This window comes from Pempheris klunzingeri, chromosome 12 (genome assembly GCF_042242105.1).
Source record: "Pempheris klunzingeri isolate RE-2024b chromosome 12, fPemKlu1.hap1, whole genome shotgun sequence".
NCBI lineage: Eukaryota > Metazoa > Chordata > Actinopteri > Acropomatiformes > Pempheridae > Pempheris > Pempheris klunzingeri.
Genome location: NC_092023.1, coordinates 26596064 through 26622191, shown reverse-complemented (window position 1 = coordinate 26622191; position 26128 = coordinate 26596064). Strand labels below are relative to the sequence as shown.

Here is a 26128-nt window from a genome sequence, read left to right as displayed (position 1 = left end):
AGCCAACAGACCAACCAATTAAATATAAAGCGTTAACTAGTGAGCTTTAGAGGTGCTGATGGGCTCTTCACATTTGTTAAGTTAGCTGTTCCCCCATTTTCAGTCTTAGGGTTAAAAACACATGTCTTCAGTCTAGGAGACACCAAGCAGCCTTAAAATAGACATGAGTGCAAGAAAAGTGGAGATGCTCATGACCGATCTGTATGACTGAGTCCTGTATTTTAAGCCAACATGTCCCGATATCAAGATCAGACACACAGGGAAGTAATATATGATGCCTGCGTACGAACCTCAAAAGGGTCCTTCATTTCTTGGAAAAAAACCCCAACTCTGCAGCTGTATCAGCTGAGGCTTTTAAATAAAGTGTATGGGAGGCCAATAAAATCCTTCAAGGACTTTGGTCATGACTGCATAAACAAACATCTGCGCTCATTTGGGAGCCACCGAGTGTTTCTGCGATGGAAAGAAAATGCTGAAACATGACTAGACTGGTGGGAAGTTGGCCTGAATCTGATCCAGTAACAAATTCTCAGTTGTCCTGGCACAAGCTGTGCAGTCTGAGGAAGTGGGAAGCGAAGTCTTAAAACTCTACAGCCATCGATAGTCATGGAGGAGCCTGCTTGCTACTTCTTTAGCTGTTTTTGGATTAAGATCAATGCAGTTTATGATCAAACAAACATTTTAACAATAAATTAGAGATGACATAACTTATCATAAAAGGCAAACTGCATTAAAACAAGCAGGCACACAAACAAGCTCATGTAATTAAACAAGAAATGACAAGAAACAAATTGTAACAGGATTGCACAGATTTAATTATAGACACCAGTACCATTTATCATTCAGTGCACACTGCCTATGATACAGTATAATCTCTATGTAGTGTATCAGATTTGATATAACCTTAACGAATATGGGATTCACTTTGGCATTTGAAAGAAATCAAATACATTCGTAATGCTGGTACAAAAGTCTGTAAAGTGACATAAAATCTATTTTTGCAATTCAGGTAGAGTTAACAAGATATAATTACATTAAATCAAATGAATCACAGTCTAAATCCAAAGGCTCTCACAAAACAAATCTCTAGAGTAAACAAAACAAACGCCTTAAGGTTTCATATAATAAATGTGTCACACTTAGCGTAGAAACATTATCAAGTGTAAAATCATTAGGAATGCATGAGACAATAATAAAATGAAACATTTAAACGTGACTTCATTCTGATCAGATCAGTTTCAGTGAATGGCATTATATGACTTGGAAGGCAATCGTATACACCATCACGGTGTGCCAAAGCAACGGGTCCGCACCTTCTGCTATATTCATTATGGTTCTACTGGAGAACCAGCGGTCCAGCCTTTTGGTTACACACAGAATACAGGTGACAAAAAAACCACAACCTGCTCGCCAGTGACTTCATTTACATGCACACCAGTTACATCATTATTTAAACAACTTCACCAAACTATGTCATTTGTTCTTCGGTGCACTGATGAGGCCTGATCCTCATCCTCTGTCACTATATGTATGGAAAACTGTAGCCCGCGTAGACTTATACAGGGTGTTTTTCACATTTATTGAAACCTGAGGAAATCCTTAATTGAACCTTAACAGGGATAATTAGGTGTATATGTGCAGTGTAACAGGAGCCTTTTCTAAACTTTAAAGCCTTTTTTAGCTCAGCACACCAAGCTGGAGTGGTGCACTAGGGGTGCCTCTCCACTTTCTTTGACAATGGAAAAGTGAATAATAAAACAGATGTATCGATAAAACTGACTTGAAATTACACAGATTTAAAAAGAATAAGCAAGAGCCCTAAATTATAAGGCAGTCACAGCACCATGTAAATGTTCAGACACGACACCTATAGGATAACTCCTATATCTTTAAACCTAGGCCTCATTTTTAGATATTTTTTTAGTTCATTCAAAATGACCTGTAGGTACAAAAGTGTTGGAACTGGCCCAGGAGGTCGCTTCTGAAGGCAGTCAACGGCTGTGATGTAATCCTATGAGGCAACCTTGGCAGTGGTCGTGTTTGCCACGGACTCGATTCCGTGTGTCTGACAACATTATGGAAAGGATCTGTTTTGATAGGTCAGCTTTTTTATGTTACTGTGTGACTTTGGTGTTTTAAAGAGTTAGTTTGGGCTCGACCTAAATTGTTACATCACCAAAGTCTCAGCAATTAAACCAGAAACTCCTCTGTTCTGTGAAGTAAAATTACTGTTTTTGTTGATGGTGTCAACATATTTTAAGGCTTATACTTTAAAAAGATGTTTTGTTCAAAAACATCTGTAAGATTGCTTCATAAACCCCTTAATAGGCGCTATAAATAATGTTCTGTGACAAAACTTTCATTCAAAGAGGCAACCTTGAAATCATTCATGTGCTCTTTGCTAAATCCCTTTTAGGGTTTTGTCGTCAATAAGTTGGACATGTGGTGTATAGCCTCAAATGACGAAAATGAAACATCAAATATCCAGGGTGAACTAATAACCCGGGGTTACCCAGAGTATAAGTCAATGTTCAAAGTCAGAGTTCAGAGTGAACTGACTCAGCGAGTGTTCTGTAAAAGAGGGGCCAGGAAAAACATGAAGAGCCTACTACGCCCAGGGCTTTCTAAGAGTGTAGTACGCGTTTCTTTTGGTTAACTACAGTTATACTGGAGTGGCATTACTGTCACACCAGCTGAGTAGCAGGAGGTGAGTGAATAACGAATGTCTTCAATGGACAGATGCCAAAGTCAACAGTCAACATCAGATCTCGTAAAAGACATCATAAAAAGACACATTCATCTGAATGTGTGTGAACTAATAATTTTACAGTCTGCATGTAAATGGAGCCACAGAGCGCTAACGCTCGGCTGAATAACAGCAGAGTGGAGAGGGCAAGAGGTCGTCCGGTAGTCACAGCATTCCAAGATCCTTGTTTGGGTGCGCCATTGTCTGATGTGCTTTTGTTATTGCCTCTTGAATGTGTGGTGGGAGACGCGAAAAAAAAAAAAAAAAATAACAAAAAAAAACCAGGACGGAACAGGAAGGAACAGCAAGTCCTGTGGGTCACTTTCCAAAAAAAAAATGACAGGTCTTTGTAGTGAAGGAAACTCGGTATCCTTGAGACACAGTGAGGTGACACTCGCTATCAGAGCGATCAGTCTGCTACAAACCGCTGAGCACAAACAGTGGATGGACTGGAGAGATGCATTATATTACATATACTATATATATATATATATGCTATAATTCAATGTCTGAGAAACTAAAATCAACAATCAACCTCATAGACTTCATAGCAACAGACGGAAAACTAATTGTCTCACTGATTTGATACAACCAGGTATGAAAAGTAGTTTCCCGCTCTTTAAAAAAATAAAAAACAAATTAGAAAAACAAATTAGAATACAAGTCTGATTTAAACCCACATAGGACTGTTCTGACTGTGGTAGCCGATTGCTTCCATTGATGATAGAGTGCCACAGCACTCATAGAGTGAATTAACATGATGGCCTCTCAATATACACGACAGTCTCACACACGCACACACACTGACCGTAGCACATGGAAAATAGATTTCCAAAAGAATGTGCTATTGCTGTCATCATACCCCAAGTGCTGGCACGAGTAAGTCCAACTCCTTTTGTGCCTCTTCATCCTGATGAAAAAAAAACAATAAGATTAAATATTATTCGAAGGTTCATTACTTTGCCTTAACCTGTGTTGAAGGAATAGCTCAGATTTTTCAGCTACCCGTCAGAGTGGGCTGTCCGACAGCACTGTAAAGTGGTGAAAATATTCTAAATATAGCATACACTTAAACTGATATTGATTTTTTTAGGTGAGCTTTTTTCTTCGTGGGTAAAATGTGTCTTTCTGCTGTCCCCGTTCACAGCAGTGCGTTGTTTAACACCCATGTTGGGACTCCCGCTTGTTCCTCCTATCTGAGGCTGCCATCTACTGCAGGTAATACACCGACTATGGATAAGTAACTCATACAAACCTACTTTACAAAATCCAAACATCCTTAAGCATCCTGATTCCTGATGCATTTTATAGAGAGGCGGGAAAAGGCAGATGGCCCTTTGAGATGGATATTAATACAGTGCTGCAATAACACAGTGATGCGGTCTACCTCTTTGGACGCAGCATTCATTGAACAAGCAGCTTCGCACATCATCCTAGCCTGATCCCTCTGCCCCAGGTCTTTGTAGCACTGCCAAAGTAAAGAACCAAAACTGTCAATGCATTGTTTAATCTGAGCAGGATCGAACAGAGCGGTCCACAGCGTAGGCCCAAAACAACAAAAAGACGTTTCAGCTTCCGGCTCTACTGACCTTAGCCAGAAACACGTAGTTGAGTTTGGAATATCCTGGATGGATCTCCTCAACCTGGATAGAAAAAGAAAGTTTTCTGGCAGCTTTAAAAGACTAATTATTTCTGTTTATGGTGCACATCAGTAGAACATCATTCTACGTCAGTACTTAATATATAATGTATTCAAGAACATTCACAAGCAGGGTTGCGTCTGATTTTCTTTAAATGCAGTCAGTCAGAGTATAAAAAAACAGGGCAAGTTTTGCAATTAGCAACGCAGTCCATTGGATTACAAAAGAAATGTAAACTAATCTGAATATTTACGGATTATTTCAGAATTAAACATTGAAAATATTGCACCTTATACTAAAAAAACCCAAACAAAACAAAAAACAAACTAACAAAGTATTCATTTTTCTCTTTGAACGTCTCAAAACATTTTCAATGCAAATAATTTGCAATTTGCTTAATCAGCATTCACGGTTGGTCAAATCAAATGACCTTTACAGAAACAGTGGCGGCACAAACTACAGTATTCTACAACAAGTGGGATGCTTTTTCTTTTAATGAGTAATTTAAATGTACATTTTTAATTATTCATTTAAAAATTTCTATATTTCAAAGACATAATGAAAAATGTAATCAAGTAATCCATGACATTGTAACTATAATTCCATTCCAAATTTTTCAAAATATAATCTGGGTTGATTATAATTACTTACTACTATAATTACTAATTATAATAACTTTTTGTAATTTACTTACTACCCAGCACAGTGGCTGCTGGTATAAATCTTAATGTCTGTTTTAACTATATGACCTTGCAGGACGAACTTGTTAAAGACCTGGACGAGAGCCTCCAGGTCACGAGCGGCGTGTTGTAACAGGGGAATGAAAATGAAATGAAATGAAATTGATGGGTGGTAATACACAAGACATGAGGAAGAGGCATGCACAGGGGTATTGGCCAGAAGCAAAACTTGTCTCTCGACTGCATAAACATTTGTAGGAACACAGATTAAGCCTTTGTAAACACAGAGTGTTAGGTCTTTGAAAACTGGGCACAGGAGGGACCGTTACTAGTGAGCGCTAGACAACTAGGATGCTGTATGTTACATGTTTTATTAATCAAGCCGGCTAAACCGTCGATATCAGCACCTATTTTTTGTAATTATTTACTAGTTGACTTCATTAATATACACAGACTGAGTGCAAACATGCCTAAAAGGCTTTCGGAAACCAAGAGTCACGTCGACTTCTTGCGGTGTTTGTCCAGTTGTGTGGAGGTGAAACAAGCAGGATTTGAACTCTTCCTCACATGTAGCTACTTCTGTATAAAAATTTAACTATTTTTAATTTGTCTTCACTTGTGAGTGTCAACCATATTTTATTTTTTCGTTGCGTGGCCATTTTCCCCATTTGCAGGGCTCGTTGTGTCGCACCCCTCTCTATGGTGACATGCTTTTCACACCATATCTTCAGTGTGGGGCAAAACAACTACAAACAGTGTTCAATTCAGATGTGGACATAAGAACTAGTCCAACTTCAGAAAGCGCTGCTTCTACCTGCCCCCGGGAATGTTGCCTCTACACCCAGTTTGCAATGCCAAATAATACTGGAAATGCGTTCGTCAGTGGGTCATGGGCTCAGTCACCATTGTGTAAACTCAGTCAGCGATTTTTAGTGACTTAAGGCATTCAATATATGTAAAGAGGGGAAGAGTAAAGTACAGAGGGGAATGATTGCAGAACGAATCACAGTACCTTAAGGAAGTTCTTCAGTGCGTCTTCAACTGTGGCACTTGGAGGTTCTCCAAACAATGTTGCAGCAACTTTCCTCTCAATCCATGATAACTGAGCCACCTGCACATCAATCAAACACAACAAGTTAAAGGACAACTCTTAGTTAGTTTAATTACTTACCGAATAAGTTAACACAGGCTAAAAAAGCAGCAGATTAATGCCGTTTCACATGGTGGATGTGGTTACACATCCCTGTCACAGTGGTCCTGGAGTCCACCTGTACACCACTGACGTAAGGCGACAGGTTAAAGAAATGGAGATGAGTAAGAACAAGACTTTCTGGGGATGCTAAATTACTCTTGAAGACATGATTTAATCAGCTGTTGGGAATAGCCATAGCCATCAACTTCAACAAACACGTTTTATTTACGATATCAATTCCTAAAAACGTCCATAAAGGATCAACATTCCCTCAGGTTTTCAAAATAAAATCAACTTTTCGACGACATGAACTGAAAAGTCTGCAATCACTATTTTTTAACATCTATATTTAACTTTTCATTCATTTGAATTTCACATTAGATCTTACTTAGGCATATTGCTGTTATCTGTTGACAGTTTTATCTAATGTTTTTTCCTTTTGTCCATTACTCGTAATGACATTTTTGAGCAACCAGCAGTGAGATGAAGTGCTTTAACAATTAATGTTAAGTTAATACATTTTGTGGCCAGTCGTTTCCATAAACAAATACCCACAAAATTTCTAGAGCCAGATTGGTTACATATCATTTTTCTAAACTATTCCAGGCCAGAAAAACACAATTTCCCAAATGTGACTTTCCTGTGACAAGAAGTCCCCTGTACACTGATACTGTTCTACTGACACTTTTCACAGAGGACGATAAAGGCCAGGAGAAGCCTCGGTCGGACATGTAACGTTCCTGCTTCGCACCATTCATCAGAGCGACGTCTAATTGCAGGTGTAGCATTGCTTTGGCGTCATCGCAGGACTTTTGAAACAGAACCGCTGGCTGAATACAAACAGTAGATCATTGTTTAACGTGAACGCAGCACAGACAGCCCGTAAAACTCAATCCCTAAAAATATCAGGTGTTACTGCTCCACTAATTTTAAGCACTCCCCTGCTCATAATGAGTGAGTGGAGGCGAGTGGGTGGAGGTGAGTGTAGGTGAATCTAAATCAGTGTAATCTTTGTAATAGCTTCCTTCCTTGCAAGCATTTAGTTTGACCAGTGTAACTAAGTTACATGATAAATATCTCAATAAACAAGAGGAAAACTCAACAGCAAAACGTCTCTAAACTTTTATATCTAAATGACATTAAATCATAACCACACACTATTTTCAAAAGCACCGGCAGTGATTAAGTGATTGACAGACAAAACATGATGGTCACAAAAACAATCAAACGCTGCATCGAAAACAACCGCCTGCACTGAAAGAATGTGAGCCGAACAGAAACAGGATGAAAATATCTCCCTGGTCCAATCTGATTTAAAGCTAACAATGGCTGGTGTTAACCTCCCGTAGAGCTTTCTGTGAATATCTCAGAGGGGAAAACAAACCTCAGGGAAAGCTAAACAGTGGCAATGAATGAGGGGAAACCGTGGGTGGGTTAGCAAAGGGAGGTGTGCGGCCACGCAGACAGCCTCCATAGATTCACCATAGGGATATATAGAGATATTTGTGTTGAGCAGTGTTTCGGTAGGGTCACATACAGCGTAGCACCAGCGGCCCAGCAGGTAGTAGGACATGGGGTCTTGTGGCTTCAGCTCAATGGCTTTATCCAGGTGATCCTGGGTGGGGAGACAGACAGGGAAAAGATTTTCACTGTTGATTCATGACGCGGCTGCTATTTCCACTGCCTTCTGTTCTGACCTGATCTGTCCTGCTTCACCAACCCACAAGTATTTCACAAACACCTCTCACACACGCGATCTCACCGAGCGACCACACACTCCTGGCTGTCACACACCCTCCCTCGTCCTTTTCCATTCTGCCTCTCTGTGATTCAGGGTTTTTTTTTCGTATCTTTCCTCTCCAGCGCTATCTCTCTCTCTCTCTTTCACCTGTCAAGAGTTTTACAGGTACGCAGTGTTTGGGGGAAGCCGCTGACAGAAGATAAAATGCTACGTGCAGTTCCACACTCTGTCTTATGTAACTGAATGACTGTAGGAGTGGCTTACTAGCTTAGGAGCACTTCCCCTCAACTCTAAGTACATAGGGGAAACACACATATATGAAAAATGTATACACATAATAATGAAATTCATGAAGTAGTCATAAAATGTTTCAGAACGTGCACAGTCGCAGCATATAACTACAGTACTGTGTAGTCTGTGGGAGATAACAACTTACCTTAAATATGTATCCGTTCTTTATTTTGTTCTGCACTGTGTCATATTCTGCCATAATTCCACACATGATGGCATACCTGTGGAGAGGCATTATGCTGATCAGTTGTGCTCTTTTGTCCCCTGCACCCAAAAAGTTACCGTCTCTAGCTAGAAGAAGGAAAGCACCACTGTGATCGGCAGTAAACAAGATCCTCTTGAGCCATTGCCTTTAACAGCACAGCTGACAAAACTCTTCAAGTCCAAATTGGGAGAAATTTCAAATTAATAAGTGAATTTAAAAAACTGCATTGTGAATGGCCAGTTTAAAATCTCTCTTACTGTGTCTTTTATCCAATTTTAGTTTTTGTAATATTCAAAATAAACATAGAAACTCTTGGATGTTCTTTTTTATTCAAAAAGAAAATAATGGTTTCTGATTATACCCTGCTGATATGTGACATCGGGCTTCATAAATAAACATATTTGAACAATCACCATGTGGCCACCCCTCTCTGTGTCAAAGAGTGTTGCTGTCCAGAACAGCTATAAATGACGGTTGGTCAGCACGTCCTAGGGATTTGTTTGTTTTGACCATACTCTTCCCTCAAGACAGGTGGGCATCAAGTGTCTTCTACAAGGGCACCTCAACACCATCACTTAATCCAGTGGTTCTAAAATTGTTTTGTCTGATGTACACCCTCCACCAAGCCCTGTTAGATGAGCTCAAGTGCCCTTTCATGAACACCCCACATCATGCTCCAAATGTGTTTGAATTGATTTTAAACTGGATGCTGCCTATATCCACCATTTAACCATAACTGCTAGTAACTAATTCAAACATTTATCCATTACCTTTAGCTAACTAGACTGTGTGCTGTGACACCAACTATATTTTTCTACTTTGTCAAATTAGTTGAGCTACTGCATACTTTTTTCCATGTACCCCATGGCAACTGAAGAAGTACCCTGTGGGGTAGAAGAGCCTTGTTGTTTTCACTTGATATTGTTTGTATGTTAATGGCTAAAGCCCATGACTCTCTGATCAACAAAACAAAGAGCTGACCAGTAACAAACAGTTCACTTACACCTCAAAATAGAGAGTGAAGGGGATATCTACTCTAATTCAGAGACACTACTTGTACTGTCGAGTGCACGACGCCTTCAAACATGCAAGAAATATTGGAAATATTGGACAAAAGGAAGCTTTTAATCTGTGATTTTGTAATCTTCTCAACAGCCACTTGTCAAAGTACTACTCACAGCTGCTGTATCTGTCCAGGAGAGCTACTGATGGTCACTCCGAGGTTTTTGACAACAAATTAACAGCTGGCCCAATGAGTTTACCACCAAAGCTAGGCATGCACGAGCTGTGTTGCAATGGACACGGTTCTGAAAGCATGGCAAACAGGCCCAAACTTCACCAAACATGGACAAACAGGGATTGAACATGTTGAATCTGACCAAACATCTCCAAGCAATTCCAAACAGGGACAGACAGCCATGGCACGCCAAACAAACATCTGTGTTTGTTGGAGAAAGTTCGGCTGGTGTGCCACAGGCTTGAGAATTGAGCATTTTAAGCCGTTCTGACAACTTGCACTTGATACAAACTAATATGAATTTACAATGATAGCAGCAGGCTCAGGTTCTGGTTGCCGAGTCGTGAAGTCTGCGTAGGTGGGAGGAATGGAGAGAAATTCGGCAGCAGCTTTCAGTCACACCACCTTTTCTCTGGGTCATTAACGATGAGAAACCAAAGGGGCACTGAAAAACCACAAACACTCAACCTCCTTTAGCGAGACTCCTCATTAGATAACATCAGCAGAGATAAGCTGCTTCACCTTATTCCCTCACTCACTAATTAATACACTGACTTGGACCAATGGGCAGGTGGAGGGGAAACAAAGAGCGACTTCAGCTTTGGGATCTGTAAGTCAGCATGACGCTGAGGGTTTGGAGAGGAGAGGAGAGAGCTGATCAAAGTCTTTTCACCGCAAGGCTACTTTAATCCTGCTGGTACTCTGTCAAACACCACAGAGCGACATAAACACCTTTTTATAGGAAGGATCAGCGGGTACAAAGGTCATCAAACAGTGTCGTCTGACATGGTGGTGCTGATGGTAGATGGAATCTGAAGCTGTACGTGTGTGTACTGAGGTGTCTGATATGTGTGAATGGATTCTGTAACATGGCATGATTTGGCGGTGGGCTACTGTTCTCTGTTGTCGCTCTCAGTTTTTATCGCTCAGTCTCTCTGTGATCGGGCACAGCATACCGACACAGATTAAAACACCGGGATAAAAGGGGGTGAGATCTATTGAGCTGTGGCAGAGTGCGAATTATACTATTAAGATACAGAATGTACAACGGTCTTTCTAACTGGCAAGCAAGATACCGGGCAGTTTGACTCCAGTTGACAATTTTCCAACCATTAACTGATCAAAATGTGCAAAAAGAAAAAAAAGATGCAAAAATCAGGTGGATGTAATTGGGTGAAACATCGTACAAACATTAGTCCTTGTACTAACCATCATTACTCCTACTTACTGTGGGCGGCGTGGAAAATTAACAGTGATAAGACAAGTACTAACCACATCACTTCTGAGTGCCCAAAATTTTCTCTGCAAAGCAAACAAAGGCAGACAAATTGTGTGCAATTGTAACCAAAAAGGTCTGTGTTTATTTTCTTAAGGCAGCGCAGGGTGCGGCCACTCTGCCGCTGGTTGGCGCTCGATGAGTGGAGAGCTCCACAACATCACAGGAGCAGAGATGCTATCTGTCTGCAGTTGTGCTGCCTAGCTTCCAATAAAAACAGACTGCTGGATGTAAAAGGCTTTGAGCAAATCCATGACCGGAGACTAAATATCAGCTGGGAGGAAACAAAGCTGCGACACAGTTAGTTTGCGCTCGGCCACCACATTTTAATGTCATTTTGAGCCCGTCATGCAAATAGTGAGAGTTGCTCAGAGATCCGTCAGTCCCTTGACTTTTCCTCTAGCACCACCAAGAGGTTATCATTCATGGTATTGAGAGAAATGTGTCAACAACTGTTGGATGAAATACCATGTACCATGCAGCTATTCATTGTTTTTACGCTTTCAACTTTCACATCAGGTAAAACTTTCCTTTGCCCAGAACTTTGGTTTGTGAACATGATACAAACATTGGTATTATTGTGAGCATGTTAACGTGCCGACATTAGCTTTTAGCATAAAGCATCGCTGCGCCTAAACACAACCTCATTGAGTTGGCTGGCTGTTAACTCTCAGTCTTGTTCAAACGTGCCGTAATGAAAGACAAAAGCTCGAACAAATTACCAAGTTGACAGTTGAATAAATGGTTAACAAAATGTATAGACAACAATTTCATAATTGATTGTTTCTAAATTTATGATTAAAAAGGCCAGATTCTCAAATGTGAGGATTAGCTACTCTTACATTTTCCACATCACCGTAAACTGAATATTTATTAGGTTTTGGATTAACAAAACTGTGAGAGACGGTGACAGCCAGTCAATTGCTAATAAAAACAATTGTTTCTTACAGCTCTGTGAATCCAACCAGACAGCAATAAACTAAACTGTAATCTGTTATGCTAACCAGTTAGTCATTCCCCTCTAGCATGCTGTAGTATGCTGATGTGATTAAATACAATAAATCTTACTAGTGGTGAGATAAGGAGAGCAACCAGACCAGCATACCAGAGGGCAATAGTAACCATGATTGAGATCCTGCATTGGCCAGGTGAGGGCTGTGGGAGAGATTGCTCAACATCCAGGCTACCGCAAGACATATTTTTACTTCCATCTGATTGGCTAGCTCAAACATTATTCAGCAAGTAGCTATTCTGGCAGTGTTTACTGAAAAGTATGTGGACTTATGAGTGCCAGTGGCAGAGCTGCTCATGATTGGCCCCGCATACAATAATGTTGGCTCATCTGTGCACCTGGACTTTCCCCTGTGGAGTTAGACAGGGAGGGGGGTTTGCATTTGTGATCATCTATCTACTTGTGTCTTCTATATGTTAAGTTTCTAGATGTAAACTTTAAAGAATTAAAGATCAGGTTTTCTGTACCATGCAGGAAATGGAGTGTTTTGTTTTTGGTGTTGTGCAACATATCTATTGTCATTGTGTGAAATGGCACCAAGCCTTTGGTGGAGAGGCGTGGACAGGTAAGGAAAGGGAGCCTATAAGGAGATGGGATGTGAAGATGTAGAGAGGTGTGTCTAGCCTCAGGGGCCAACCTGCCGTTGTTTATGCTTTCCTTTCTTCTCTCAGCTGAAATACTATCTCTCCTCAACTGTCTAGAAAGGGAAATATCAAGAGGAGGAGGAAAGGTGGGCGGCGGCAAAACATGACAGGGTGAAGATGAGGAGGATAGAGCACTTAATTGCGCAAGGTTAGTTCGCATTTCTAATCGTGGCTCAGTGAAATCCCCCACTCTACTGGGCAAAAACAAAAGGGCAGCTGCCTGGCGGAAACAGCAGATTGGTTTCAGCCTTCAAATCCAAACATAGAGAGCTCATTCAAGATGGAGAGGGCCAGGCAGGACTCCAGGCTAAAACTTGTACAGAAACACGAGGAGGAACTCGAGGAATTCAAGGACAACCTGTGAGATGAGACAATGTGGGAGTGTGTGAAGTGCGCTGATATACTTGACCCGTGACAGAAAGATGGGAGGTGGGATTTGTGGCTGTGTGTCAAGTGTTCCCACAGTGATGAACAAGAGTACAGTGAGGTCTGAAGTTTACACATACACAGGGTTTCCACGGCTACCGGGTACACAGCACAATGCTGCCACAGTGACACTGGCAATGACCGCAGCAAACAGAGGCACGTGTTTGAAATTAAAGTTGTCTTTGTAGAGGTCAAAGTGACCCCATCCTGCCCCCTCCTCTGAGTGGCACTGGCACAGACTCCCTGCTTAATCCGCGGGCCTTTGTACCATCAGAGAGGCCCTATAGTCGGGGCTTTACATGGGCTGAATTCACACAGTGGGATCATTGAAAACGCACCAATAAACACAGCCAACGATACAAGAATGCAATCACATCTCGTAACCGTCAGCCTGCTGAAATTATAAAAACAGACTTCACACTCGCTGTCACGAAAGCCCCTCATATAACCTAATGTATGCATACTGTGCACTCATTCATGCACATTTACACACCCACAGACAAAAACACATGTTAAGTTATATATCATCTGTGGTCCACACATTAGCTCACTTTCATGAAATAGTTTACTTGAAAGCTACACGGCAGGCACGATGGCTACAAATTACTGGAGTGCTTTTGTAGAATAAAATCCGAGAGCGGAGAGGTTGAGGCGCATACTCTGACATGCACGGAGAATTAAAACATTTTGGGGGTGACAGCAGGGAGAGCTGAGGAGACGCTGATCATATCCCTCTCAATGGTGATCTTTGACTAAAGTGCCTCGATACACACCCAGCTTCAAAAGAGTCCTCATCCACCCATCCTGGGAAAAGTACAGAAACCTGGGGCATGACAGAGTGGGAAAGTATGTGTAATCTCCTGTGAAGTGATGACTCGTACATGGACATCACATTCATTCATCACTTGACGTCTTCAAAGCCAACGTACTGGTACAGGCTCAGAGAGGATGCTGCATGTTTCTGACTGTGTGAGCTTGACAAAAATGTTTTGCAGCTTGTAGCGGCACATCAGCAGTTTTTAATGGATAAAAGCTTTTGGTTATTTGGTGTAATCCCTGGTTCTATGATTACAGTGTGAGGAGTTTCACTACGGACATTGAAGAGGTGCTGCACAGATAAATACAAACCTACAGAATGAGCTTCACGTTAATAAACTTAAGTGAACAAGGACACAACACTTGATTCATGAGGCTGATACCAATTTCAGTATTGAAGAGTTCCAAAGCTTTGGATAATGGCTAGTGGCTATTTGTATTTTTTCTCACATAACAGCTTAACATCAGCCTGGGAACCAGATGAATATTCAAGCTCATGCTGTATTTGATCTGGCTGATGCGTCTGGCCACCCTCCCGCTCAGACAGATCTCCAGCCGACCAGGCCTGTGTCGCACCAATCACAACCCTTTATCTGATATGGGGCAGGTTTGATACGATGACTGACGGAGGAGCACCGTTGAGGCATTTCTTGAACAACCAAGATGACTGACGCTGATGCGGAATGTTTTGTTGAATCCGCTATCACATCAGCAGTAAACAAACTGCTTTGCAAGTGAATGTTGTATTTGGAATATTCATGACATCACGTTTTGTTGCCCTGATTGCTTGTAGATCTATGGATTGACTGGTTGGCTATCAACTTTATCCTAATAACTATCGTTATTAAAAATCGACTATTGGTCAGCGTCTCACCCCCGAACAACAATCTAGTCCTTAGAATTTTGGGATAGTGGTGAATGCAAAGTACACTGCTTGTGTCCCAGCAAAGTTAGTCGAAAAAAAAGGCTGCATTTCTATGCATTAGGAGGAGCCAGTGAAGGCAGAACAAACTTTGTGAGCCGGGTTGAGTGGAATTTGGTCTAAATTCATTCATGTGACTGATTCATGCTCGAAACTAAAACACAACTAGAGCGGCCGTACCTTCCACCGAGACACAATGTATTCAATAACATCTGTGACTTGCCCTGCAAGCTACAAATACAACAGAGCAAGTTTTTGAGACTGTCCTACCCTACCTGCTAAGCTGCCACTCAAAAGTCTGAGTGAACAACCTTTAGGGCACTGTGGTTCACCAGCTATGATTTCAGGATATACTGTAACTACAAAAACAACGTAAGCAAATTGTGCAAACAGATAAAAATAACATTGAAACTTATTTGGTGGGAATTGTATAGTTTGGTCCAAAGCTGAAGGCAGGTACAGAACTATAATACTTATTATGTAATTGGGGATGTGTAACACTGGTTTAATGCGACAGAGTTTGTGTGTCATCAAACTTAACTATTTTCTTTTCTGAATGAAAGCTTTGGTGAACATCCAATTTTACCTGCCTCCACCAGCTTTGTGATGCTGCATCATGAAGACTAGGGATGAGTCAGCAGGCCTTGTTTTGGTTACCCTAATATAGTTAACTGTTTAAATTAAATAAATTACAACAATAATTGTTAGTTCACAGTGCATCCGACAACAGGTGCCTTCAAGCAGGGACAGATGAGGTCATTCATCTTTCTGTGTAACTCACAGCACACAGCATACTGTAGTTCTACTACTACTGTTTATGTGTTGGTCATTCAATCTAACTACGTACATTCATTTTGTTGGGCCAAGTATTTGCTGAAATGTCATATATGTTAAGAGTTGGTTTCATGCACACGTCAGTTGTGCCTGCATCAAATTCATTTGTTTCATGTGTTTTCAGATTTAGAAAAGCTGTAACCAAAATACAAGTTAAAAATACTTTTCACATGTAAAGACATATTCAGCCTCCACTTGAACCCCTTCCAACACTATAACAGAGTTAAATTAGAGTAGATGGCAATGGAAAGGTTTAAAAAAAAAAAAAACGTCCATTCATTGGGGTAATGTAAAGAAGTCTCTGTGGCTGGTTTCAGTGGCAGCGTAGGAACTGATTGGCAGCATGTCTAAACAACATCTGCCAAATAGTGACAAGCTGGGCGGCATTCAGGGAAACAGGTGACAAGTTTTCTCACGGCATCGGTGTGCTAAGTAAACAGTTACCTCAGACATAAACTTCCTTGCAACACTGCCTGGCACCGTCCCCAGTCCCTGCCTCCTCCCTTCTCAAAGTGCGGCTTTACCTACTTTGCCCTGTCCATTCAATTTAGACAGCGTTTCTGCTTGGTTTAAGAATCTTACAAATGCCATTAGTGGATATAGGATTAAGCATTAAGCTTTTTTAAAGCTGTTGCTCTTAATTAACTAAACAAACACGGCCTTCTATTTCACTTGACGTCTCGAGTGCTCCGGTATGTGCATGAGCTAATGCTAATTATTCCCTAACGAACAGGGCAAACTGGGCTGCTGGCTCGAGTAGGCAGTTTGGGTCTGTTTTCCATGAGAAAACTTCATAAGTGTGTATACAGAAAGCAACCACATGATCTCAATTACACAGGACACTAATTCAGTGAATGCAATTAATGGTAACAAATACGTACACTGGGGAAACTATTAGAACTATATAAACAACCAAACACCGTACACTGTTTACTGTATGGGATTCATGTTTGCTCAATGTTGAACATGAGTTAAGCTAAGCTAAACAAAAGGGGCATTGTATCATTTCAATAAAGCTGCATCTGAAGCTGACTCGCAGTTGCAAGTTGATCCCAGAGCTGCATCTGGTGCAATCTTCATCTCTTTCTTCTAGCCATGGATTCCATGTATGATCAGCAGTCAAGTTTTGACATGAGCAGTCAGATGAGGAATGCACCACTGGGGCCTGCATAAATACTAACGGCATTCATGCCATCAGGCCCACTCTGCACAACTAATTAAAAGCAAGGGGATTTTTCCCTGAATCACAGAACAACTGGGGAGGTATACAAGGGGAGAGGAGGCTCCTCTGATTTCCTCTGTCTGAGAATTACCTCATGTTTTACCTGTCACATATGTTTTTAAAAGATATTTTTTCTGTAGGACAAATCAAACGTTGACCACAGCTGGAAGAAGAATATGGTACATCAAATGCTACGTGCTATAAGTCCTCACTGCCTTGGTGCCAAATGTACCACTAATGTATAACCCCAACCACTGTTTGTGTACAGCTCATGCTGTGAAGCAACCACCAACATACAGGAACAGCAACTGCAGTAGTAGAAGACCATTTATCACACGAGTTATTCTAGTGCAGCCGTCAGTCTATCAGAGCAGAGGTAACCTAAGCCCTGTTTACATTCCTCAAACTGGATGCGATGCTATCAAGAGGCTGGGGGGGATCTGCAGGAAGGAGATGTTTGGAAGGTAACTATCATCTCACAAACATGGACGACTGCAAAGCATAGCAGGATGCTCTGCTGACAACCATTATTTCACTATTTCACAAAATATGCATGTTTTCTTTGTATAACCAAGCCTGCTTTGGTTTGGTCCAAAGAGTAAACCAGTATAATTCACATTTAAGTCACCCCATCTTTTATCCCTGTGGGCCTTCTTAGATACTCCTTTGGATTCATTCACGTTATATTTGAGAAACTGCTCAAAGAGACACCTGAGTCAAACATCCATTCAGACACTGAGGAACAGCTGCTCCAGGCCAACACGTCACTCAAAAGCATGGCCCCCCAACAGCTCTCATCTGGGGAAAGTACCTGTATTTATGCTGTCTCACTGCATTTACTGATCAAGTTTAACTGGATTAGAAGTCAACCATAGGTGATTCACATACTGGGGCTCAATGACGGCAAGTCACATACCATCAAACTGTGTCTTCAAGTATCTTTGATTGATTTGCTTTTAAAATGGCAGCTGCAAAAACGTAACTGCACAGAAAAAAGTAGCTTTCAAATGCTGAAATGTGAAAAGAAGGTTCAAACCTACCACTGATGACTTTCAGCACATGTAGGGTTCAGGCTCACTGCCTCCTCACCGACTTTCTTCCCTGAGAGAAAATAAAAGACAGACAACAGACAATGATGCTTTGATGGAACACAGATTCATCCAGTACATTCTTGTACACAAGACAAGTGAAGAGTATGAGGATTAGCAGAGTCGAGTGGTGTGTTGACTGAGAAAACAAAACAGGAGATACATAAATCAAGAGACAACACTGGGCACGGGATTAAAGCAATAAAAACAGAAGTGGCATGAAATGCAATCCTAGATAAGGGCTCAGTTTTAAATCCTCAGTTCAAAGTATCATATTCCAGCCGCTCTATTAATATCTAAATTAATGTTAAATACGATGCCCTGTTGCTTTAAACACCCACACTGTCAAATTGACACAGGTGTCTTTGCAGGAAGCACCTGGCCAGCTCTGATTAGAGGCACATTGATCAGGAAGGATTAAAGAGAAACAGGTCAATCCAGTCTGAACTTCAGTACAATCACAAAACAGCCTCTGTTTGAGAAATAAAAAGCTTTACGGGTAACTGTGCAAAGTCTTAGAGAGTAACACAAGATGAGCATGGAAAGTCCTGCTCTAAAGGCCCACGTGCGAGATCACTGAGAAAGATGTTTTGTGATCATTAACTTGACTTTGAGACTGTAAGATGTCTTTTTTTGGAGTATAACTTATGTACAGTGTGTGGACTAGACATCCTGTGGAGCAATTTCATGTTAAGAGTTCAGTGGGCAATAAAAACCAGAAAACGTGTATATGTTCTTATAGAGGGGTGTGATAACAAAAAGAGCTTAATGTATGTCACACTGTGTGAGATGGCTCTAAATATGTCTTGGTCACAGTGTCAGTGGCAGGCTGTACGATATCAATTCGTAGCGCTGACATTTTCTAAACACTGAAAGACATTGGAAGTCGAGGAATAGGAGGCGACTGAGGATCTGGTTGCCGCCAGGATGAAGAAGGCAACATGAAATGCCAATTTTGTAAAGTGAGTTTGAGTGTAACAAATAAAGTCTGTTTGCTCTCTAAGCATTCTGCGTCATTTCACATTGATCATATATGATAGAATGATTTGCAAATGTAGACTGAGGCATCAGTCACATTGATTTTGGTCCTTATATTTCGACTTGTTTGGTTGCAGAGGCTGCAAATCTAGGAAACAGGAACACAACAAGGGCTTTTCTGGAAGTGTTGGTCATTCAGCATCAGTCCTATGTTATTAGAGTGGAGACGTGCTTGTAAAACAATCCGGCTAGTATGATACATTTACACCAATTCAGACCTTATGTGTGCTTTCCTCCTAAAATGGACTGTGCTAAGAGATTTACACTTCTACTTAACATTATCTGGTCCTTAACTTGACTGTTACCGCAGGCTGTAATTTGCCAGACTTTGTTTCTGCTAATTCATTGTCGGCGAACAACTCAAAGTTACTGACTGAGGTCTTACGTGGGTTTTCCAGATGAGACACCGGCATTTGGGTTTTGGCCAGTACAACAGCTGTGGTTAGGATATTGTATCAACACAAATCCAAAGTGTGATGTGTGACAAATGTGGTATAACACAAGGTTTAGTAGATTACCAGTTTCTGCGTGGGTCTTCTTCTCCTCCAGAGTGGAGCTGACGTCATGAACATCACAGTAAGCTCGAATTAGCCGCCAAAGATATGTTGAGATCTGGCCAAACTACAGAAATACATACAAGTGTTAAAACACACTGTTCTGTATTGAGCTACCGGATTACTAACTTCTATCAATTGAATGTGTGCAGGGAGTTTTACTCACCTCCTCCCTCTGCTCTAAAAGGAGGTTCAGACTTTCCCTTTTGTCAGCGTCAGTGCCCTGATGCAAGCAGTCGATCCTCTCAATGAGGACAGATAACTTGTCTGCAGGTTGCTCTTCATCCCCCTGTTCCCTGTCATTTAGCTCTTCTTCCTCAGAATCGGTCAGTGCCGTCATGTACCTGAAACAAACACATAGCACAGCGCGTTGGCAAAAGAAAAGGTGAAGCGTCAGTTTGCTGTCAGCATGTGCAATTACACCGAACTAAAGCTGCACTGAACACCAACGTGGTTGGTTCCCATCACCAGGCCAGACCGTCTCCATCCTGCCATCAGCAAGGTGTGGCCTCAGGAGGCATCAATAAGCAGCTTAAATGTTGCCAGTTTCCTGGTAACACAATCTACAACTGTCTTCTACTTGTGTGGTTGAATGAAAACATCTCAGCTAAGGAGTTTTTTTGGAAATCAATCAAAATCCTGTCTTAACGAGCATTTTTGCAGTTTTCTGCCAGGCGCTGATTATAAAGGATCAATCTTCACTGCCTGTTTACACACAAATGGCACTGGGTTTGTTTACATAAGTGGGGTCACTTAATTGTTTATAAATACTGGCTGTTAAGAAACTCTTGACGTCTTAACGTGGATACCTGAAGGCTTTTCCACCAACACAGAGACTTGTTTGTCAGGGTGAGGCACGCAACACTCGCATTAGACGTTTTTACGGTGCCCTTTCAACTACTGTGAGTTTGTACAAACACCCTAAGCTAGCACTTAAAAGGCAGCAGTTAAAAAAAAAAGCTATATTAACGATATAGGTAAAAATGAAAGACAGAGACAAGGGTGAAAATATGAAAAGCCTCTATTAGGTGTTGGCAGCGGCTACATGTGCGTCATTGGTGGTTAAGGGAATATTTTGGGCTGCGAGCCATGGTTCTGGAAGGATGTGTCAGAGCGGGCCACAGACAGAAAGACTGTGGACCCAACAGGTGCCTTGTGCCGGAGGCTGCTTCCTAACTCCACCCCACAACACACACCTTCAAACCTGAGTGCTGTGATTATAGAAGTAATATGAAGGCATCTGAGCTGCAGAGATCTGCTTCAGTCAAGAAAGGAACGGTCAAAAATAATGCACCACGGCAAAGTCAACACAAATGAAGCTGCAACGGTGTGCTGAGATGAAGAATTTTACAGAACACAGTGTTGTCTGTTACCATCAGGTGCATGCAGGAATAAAGCTGCTATTTTAGTTTAGCGCAACTATATATTACGTCTGGATAGGTTTTCAAAACTATAGCAAGTATGTCAAAAACATGTTTTATTGTACATTTAGTTGCACCACACCATTTACTTTGCCACTCCAAAGGTTAATTGGTTCTTCTTTGGGCCGTGCTACACCCTTCCACCAAGTGTCAAGAAAATCAGGCCATCTGATCGGAAAATACTGACAAACAAACAGGCAAAGAAATTAACAAACGGCATGAAAAAACAACCTGCTTGGCACAGTTGAATACAAACTGACTGTGAACTTCTGATTGGTTTAATGGCCTGCAACCTCACCGTTTTAGATCACTCATGTCATCATCAAAAGCTTTAAAAACCCACCATACACTACCTGTCAGGCACCAAAGTCTGACACTCAGGGTGAACACAATGGAGCAGCTTAACTGCCAGATATTTCCCTCCAGAGTTGGTGGAGACCAAAACAGAGGTAAAAGGAGAATGAATATACTGCTTCTCAGTGTCAGCCTGGTGTGTTCACCATATCAACATAAAAGGTAACAATATGTCAGGTCTGTGCTGTTTAAAGGAAAATAAACCTGCTTCTATATAATGGTTAATATATTAAATGTCTTTATATAAACAATGTATCAAATGACTTGTTCCCTCTGCCCCCAAGTGGCTAGAACATTAGTTAATGCAGGTATTAAGTGAGCAATCTAACTTTTGCTGAACAGCAGCCACTGTGGTAGGAAGATAAAGGAGAATGCTAAAACATAGCAGCTAGATATGTAGATATGTGTCATAATGTTTATGATATAAAGTGAGAACACAGGATTATACTTGAATCAAATTCTGTAGCTTACTGGGAAACAGAATCCCTGTAACGGTAAGAGAACCTAGACTTTACAGCATCTTTTTTCTAAGCCTCCATCTGCTTTTACGCCATCATTTTGAGATATAGTGTGCCAAAGCCTTTCAACAATCCCCCTCTCTGCACTAACCCCCGAGTAAACCCTAAAACCTGCAGGCATGGCTCAAACGATTTATTGGCCAATACACCCCAGCTTAGAAAAATCTGAATGGGTGTGCTTTTGTGTTTACTCTGACTGCTGTGGTCTTACTTTTTTGTCTGCCCGCACCACGTTACAGAGCATTGCCATGCAGCAAATAGACCTGGCATTTAACTATAGCAAGACACTCGCATTATTGGACTTGTGTCATTCATTCATTCATTCATTCCCTAATTCATTCATCCTTTTGTCCTTTTATTCATTCAGCAGTCCGGTTTCCCTTCCTCCCTACAGTTATTTACTCAGTGGAGCTGGAGAGACAGACAGCAGAGTACTGAGTGATCAGCGCATTCCTGTCACGCCATTCCACGGCTCATGAATCACTTGAGTTGAAAGAAAAGAGAAGCTAAGGATCTATTTGTATTACTGCATGTGCTTATGTAGCATACATATGTTTGTGCAGGAACCATTATAATCCTTGCAACGTTACTAGCACATCTCTGAAAGAACAAGTCTAAATATTGTCATTAGCATTTCAACACTGACTAGGTATCAGCAGGCCCTCCCATGACTCACACATGACAACAAATTGTTTGTTTTTTTCTGCAGGCAAATTCGATTTGTAAAGGCATAAAAATTTTATATTTGTAATTTTGTGCAAAAACACCAAAAAACAGCAGCAGTGGAAGCACATAAAACAGTGAAAGGGAAGGGAGGCAGATTTGCGAGCTTATACCAGGTTTCTTGCACCTTTTCCAAAGAGAAATTCAAGCACTTGCATTTTCAAGGCACATTTTCAAAGTTTCCCAGCACCTTATGGCTGTGGTAAATTAAATATACTCAAATCAATTAAGCTCTCACAGACTTACTTTCTTTAAAAAGCAAACTATTCAATCAAATAGTGACTTATTAAATTAAAGAAACTACAATTTCAAGCACTTTATTCAAATTCCAGGCACCTTTCAAACCTTGAAAATACCACATTCAAGCACCAACACCTACTTCAAGCATTTTCAAGGATTTCCATGATCCGTATGAACCCCGTGATTTTCATAGGGCAGATTTAGTGGGAGGGGTTGGCTTAGGTTGTGGTCATTGACACCTCTAGCTCGCTCAGACATTATTTTTGTGGTATTAAAACGAGTGGTCGGCAGGTAGTGTGACAATTTTGATAATCAATTAACTAGCAGAAAATAAAAATATCAAACATTTGCCAGTTATGGTTCCACAAATGTGAGCAGTTTCTTGCTTTTGCCGTTTGATATCACTGTAAATCAAATGCCTTCAGGTTTTTTCACCTCTGAACAAACAAGGTAAGAAATATGGAGTAAAATATTAATTGAGTATAGCCCGTCACAATTTCCAAGAGCCCCATGTGCCTTTAAATCACTGTTTTTTTTCAGACAATACAAAACTCAAACACAGCTAAAGACATATACATTACATATACAATCATGTAAAACACAAAACAATTTAGCTGATTGATTTTTCATCAATTGATTGATTAATCAAGGATGTAAAAAAATGTATTGATTAATTAAATATATGCCATTTAATTGATAATAAATATAACAGTTAGATGCAGCATCAGTACCAGAATCAGTAAATCTGTATAAAATTAGCCCACTGAAACATTTGGTTGTATCTTTCACTGTGTATTCAGCAACAAAAAAACTGTATAATACATGTGCCCATGCAGGGTCCAACCTTGTAACACTACGTCAATTTCTTTCTGGACTGGAAAGCATTCACCTTCATTTTCAACAGGCTGTTTGCTCACTGAAGGAGATTAGCCATTCAGTATGCAGACCCAAAGGGGCAATGATAGGATATCTCAATAGAGCTCAGCAATGGTAGTCTCCACGGTTACACCGTTCAAAACAAACCTGAGTTACCATCCCAACGCCACCGGTCTGTGGAACATGCAGTTCAGCCTATGAAAGCCTGCTCTACAACAATGGCTGACTGACTGGACAGAGTCCACTTATTTATTCTCACCCCACCACCACCCCAAAAGGCTGGGCAGGGATTGACTCTTTGAATGTTAACTCCCACTTTCCTGCTGATTAGCTGCTGAACCACAGAGCTGCCAACACTGCAGCGTTTCTAACTATGCTCCCCTTTGTTGTTGTAAGTAATAGAGGCGGAAAAAAAGGGATGAAAAATAACCTGTCAATCATGAGCCACAGTCACATGATACCACAAAGTCAATAATGAATGTAATAATTCATCTTACATGATCATGACATCACACTAGGTTCCTTTCTATTGGGCAACCATAAATATAAAACTTTGTTCTTAAAATAGAAGGAGGAAGAAACAAGTATGGAATCTGGGGTTTGCACCCAATTGTACACAAGTGATGTCTGACTTGTAACAAGCAGGAGATAGTAATCTGAACAGGAGGTAGGAAGACATCAACTCCAGAAAAAAAAAAAAAAAAACTCTAGAAATGTGTAAGAGTGTTTACTCCTCTACTTATGGTAATATATATATATATATATATATATAGAACAGGTGTTGTCAGAGTTTTATGAGCGAGTGCCAATTTAAGGGCCGCAGGAAAAAGAGACACGTGAAAAAAATAATTCTAAAAGCAATCATTAATCAGCAATATCATTATTGTTGTTGTTGTGATAAGTCACAATGGTTATGAATTTGTTACTACATCAGACAGCTGCTAGACATTGGTCTAGCTCCATCCCCATCTCCATCGCTAATTTGTGCAAACACTGCTAGCATTGATGACAAAACATAATTGCAATAACACTCATGAGGCGCCACTAGTTATCATTCCTAACCTGACAAATGCTTCTGAGGGGGGCACAGTCTGACACAGTACCCAAGTAGTGTACTACAATGCACGCTGTTGATAGTTTAAGTACTGAAATGGGGCCACAGACAATTAAAATTTTAATCGATTCACAAATTTTAATCGTCTCTGCGGGCCACACTTTGTGTCAATATCGCCAAGCAGCCAAGGACACAAATTGCTTATGCAGCTGTCTGCTAAAGGAGAAAAGAACTGAAACAAACAGTACCAATTCACAAAGAAGAAGTTTTGTGATCTATTGTTAACATAAAAAAATATTAATTCACTTTAATGTATCACAGAAAATAAGAGAAAACAATTCAGGGAGCAAACTTTCAACCTTTCATTCATCCCAAAATGTACAGGTGTCAGGTTGTAGGATCACAGAGAAGTCAGCGCTGGTCACTGAAGATGAAAGGGAGATGTGGGTGGTGGAGTCAGACTCCACAGGGTGATTGGGGATGCATCAGACAGCTGAGGGTGCACTGCATATATTGTAGGCAATTCAATAAACGTGTTTGTTTGTGTGGCTAAAAGCCTTTCATTGAAGTATGAATCCGAGGATATAGATGTTAATGTCTTGGTTACGGACAGCTGCGGAGTAACACGTACCATGACGTCACAGGGAAGTTAGACTAAAGCTTTTAATCACAAAGCAGACAATGAGCTCCCTTCTCTCTTTCTAAACATTTCTCTGTGTGTTGATCAGGCTTGCCCGTCACTAAACAAAACTCCTGCTTAAATCTACTTAAATCAACAACCATCCAATATCATAGATGCTATTTTTTTGGAAAAGGAAAAAAAGACGGAGGTAATGTCCTTGAGCTACAGCGACGTGATGTGAATAAACTGAGTGGGAACTGTTCAAGGAATTACAAGTTTCTACAAGACATTTTTAAATGAAGCCTCTGACAGCTTGGCACACAGACAGGGTGATTGATGGGTCTCCTTAAACGGCAGAGAGGTAGCTCAGAGGAAGCCGTGGTGACACATGAGGAGTGAATAGAATAAACAGCCGTAACTTTCAACCTTTCAGTGGCTGTGGGTCTACAAGTTCCCTGTTAAGATCGACGCTACCCTGCTTCATAACACTGACATTGTGTCACACTAATTGTTCTGATACTTGTGAACATTTCTGCACAAGTAATATGTGTTGTAACACGGACTCAGGTCTGAGCTAGACTGTTTTATCTGACTATTTGCCAACGCCGGTCATGCTTCAAATATCTCTATAAATCAACTTTATGCTGTATGTTTATAGATATATCTTTTTTATCAATTGCAATTATGCAACTAGAAAAACATTTCAACACAAATGGTATAAAACAATTAAGACTGCAAAAACTATCAGCTCCAGCA

At 40.8% G+C, this 26128-nt stretch overlaps 1 protein-coding gene across 1 annotated transcript in view; it reads right to left on the bottom strand.

Annotated features, from left to right (window-relative positions):
- Nucleotides 1-2312: 2312 nt before the first annotated feature.
- LOC139210832 (regulator of microtubule dynamics protein 2) overlaps nucleotides 2313-26128 on the bottom strand; it is a 30672-nt gene continuing 6856 nt past the window's right edge. The window contains exons 3-11 of the mRNA XM_070841009.1: nucleotides 19731-19908; nucleotides 19529-19631; nucleotides 17925-17985; nucleotides 8436-8511; nucleotides 7796-7873; nucleotides 6079-6177; nucleotides 4336-4389; nucleotides 4134-4214; nucleotides 2313-3656 (exon numbers count right to left, since the gene is read on the bottom strand). Of these exons, the coding sequence (XP_070697110.1) occupies nucleotides 3603-3656; nucleotides 4134-4214; nucleotides 4336-4389; nucleotides 6079-6177; nucleotides 7796-7873; nucleotides 8436-8511; nucleotides 17925-17985; nucleotides 19529-19631; nucleotides 19731-19908 (784 nt within the window). The 3' untranslated portion in view covers nucleotides 2313-3602. The remainder of the gene's footprint in view (nucleotides 3657-4133; nucleotides 4215-4335; nucleotides 4390-6078; nucleotides 6178-7795; nucleotides 7874-8435; nucleotides 8512-17924; nucleotides 17986-19528; nucleotides 19632-19730; nucleotides 19909-26128) is intronic.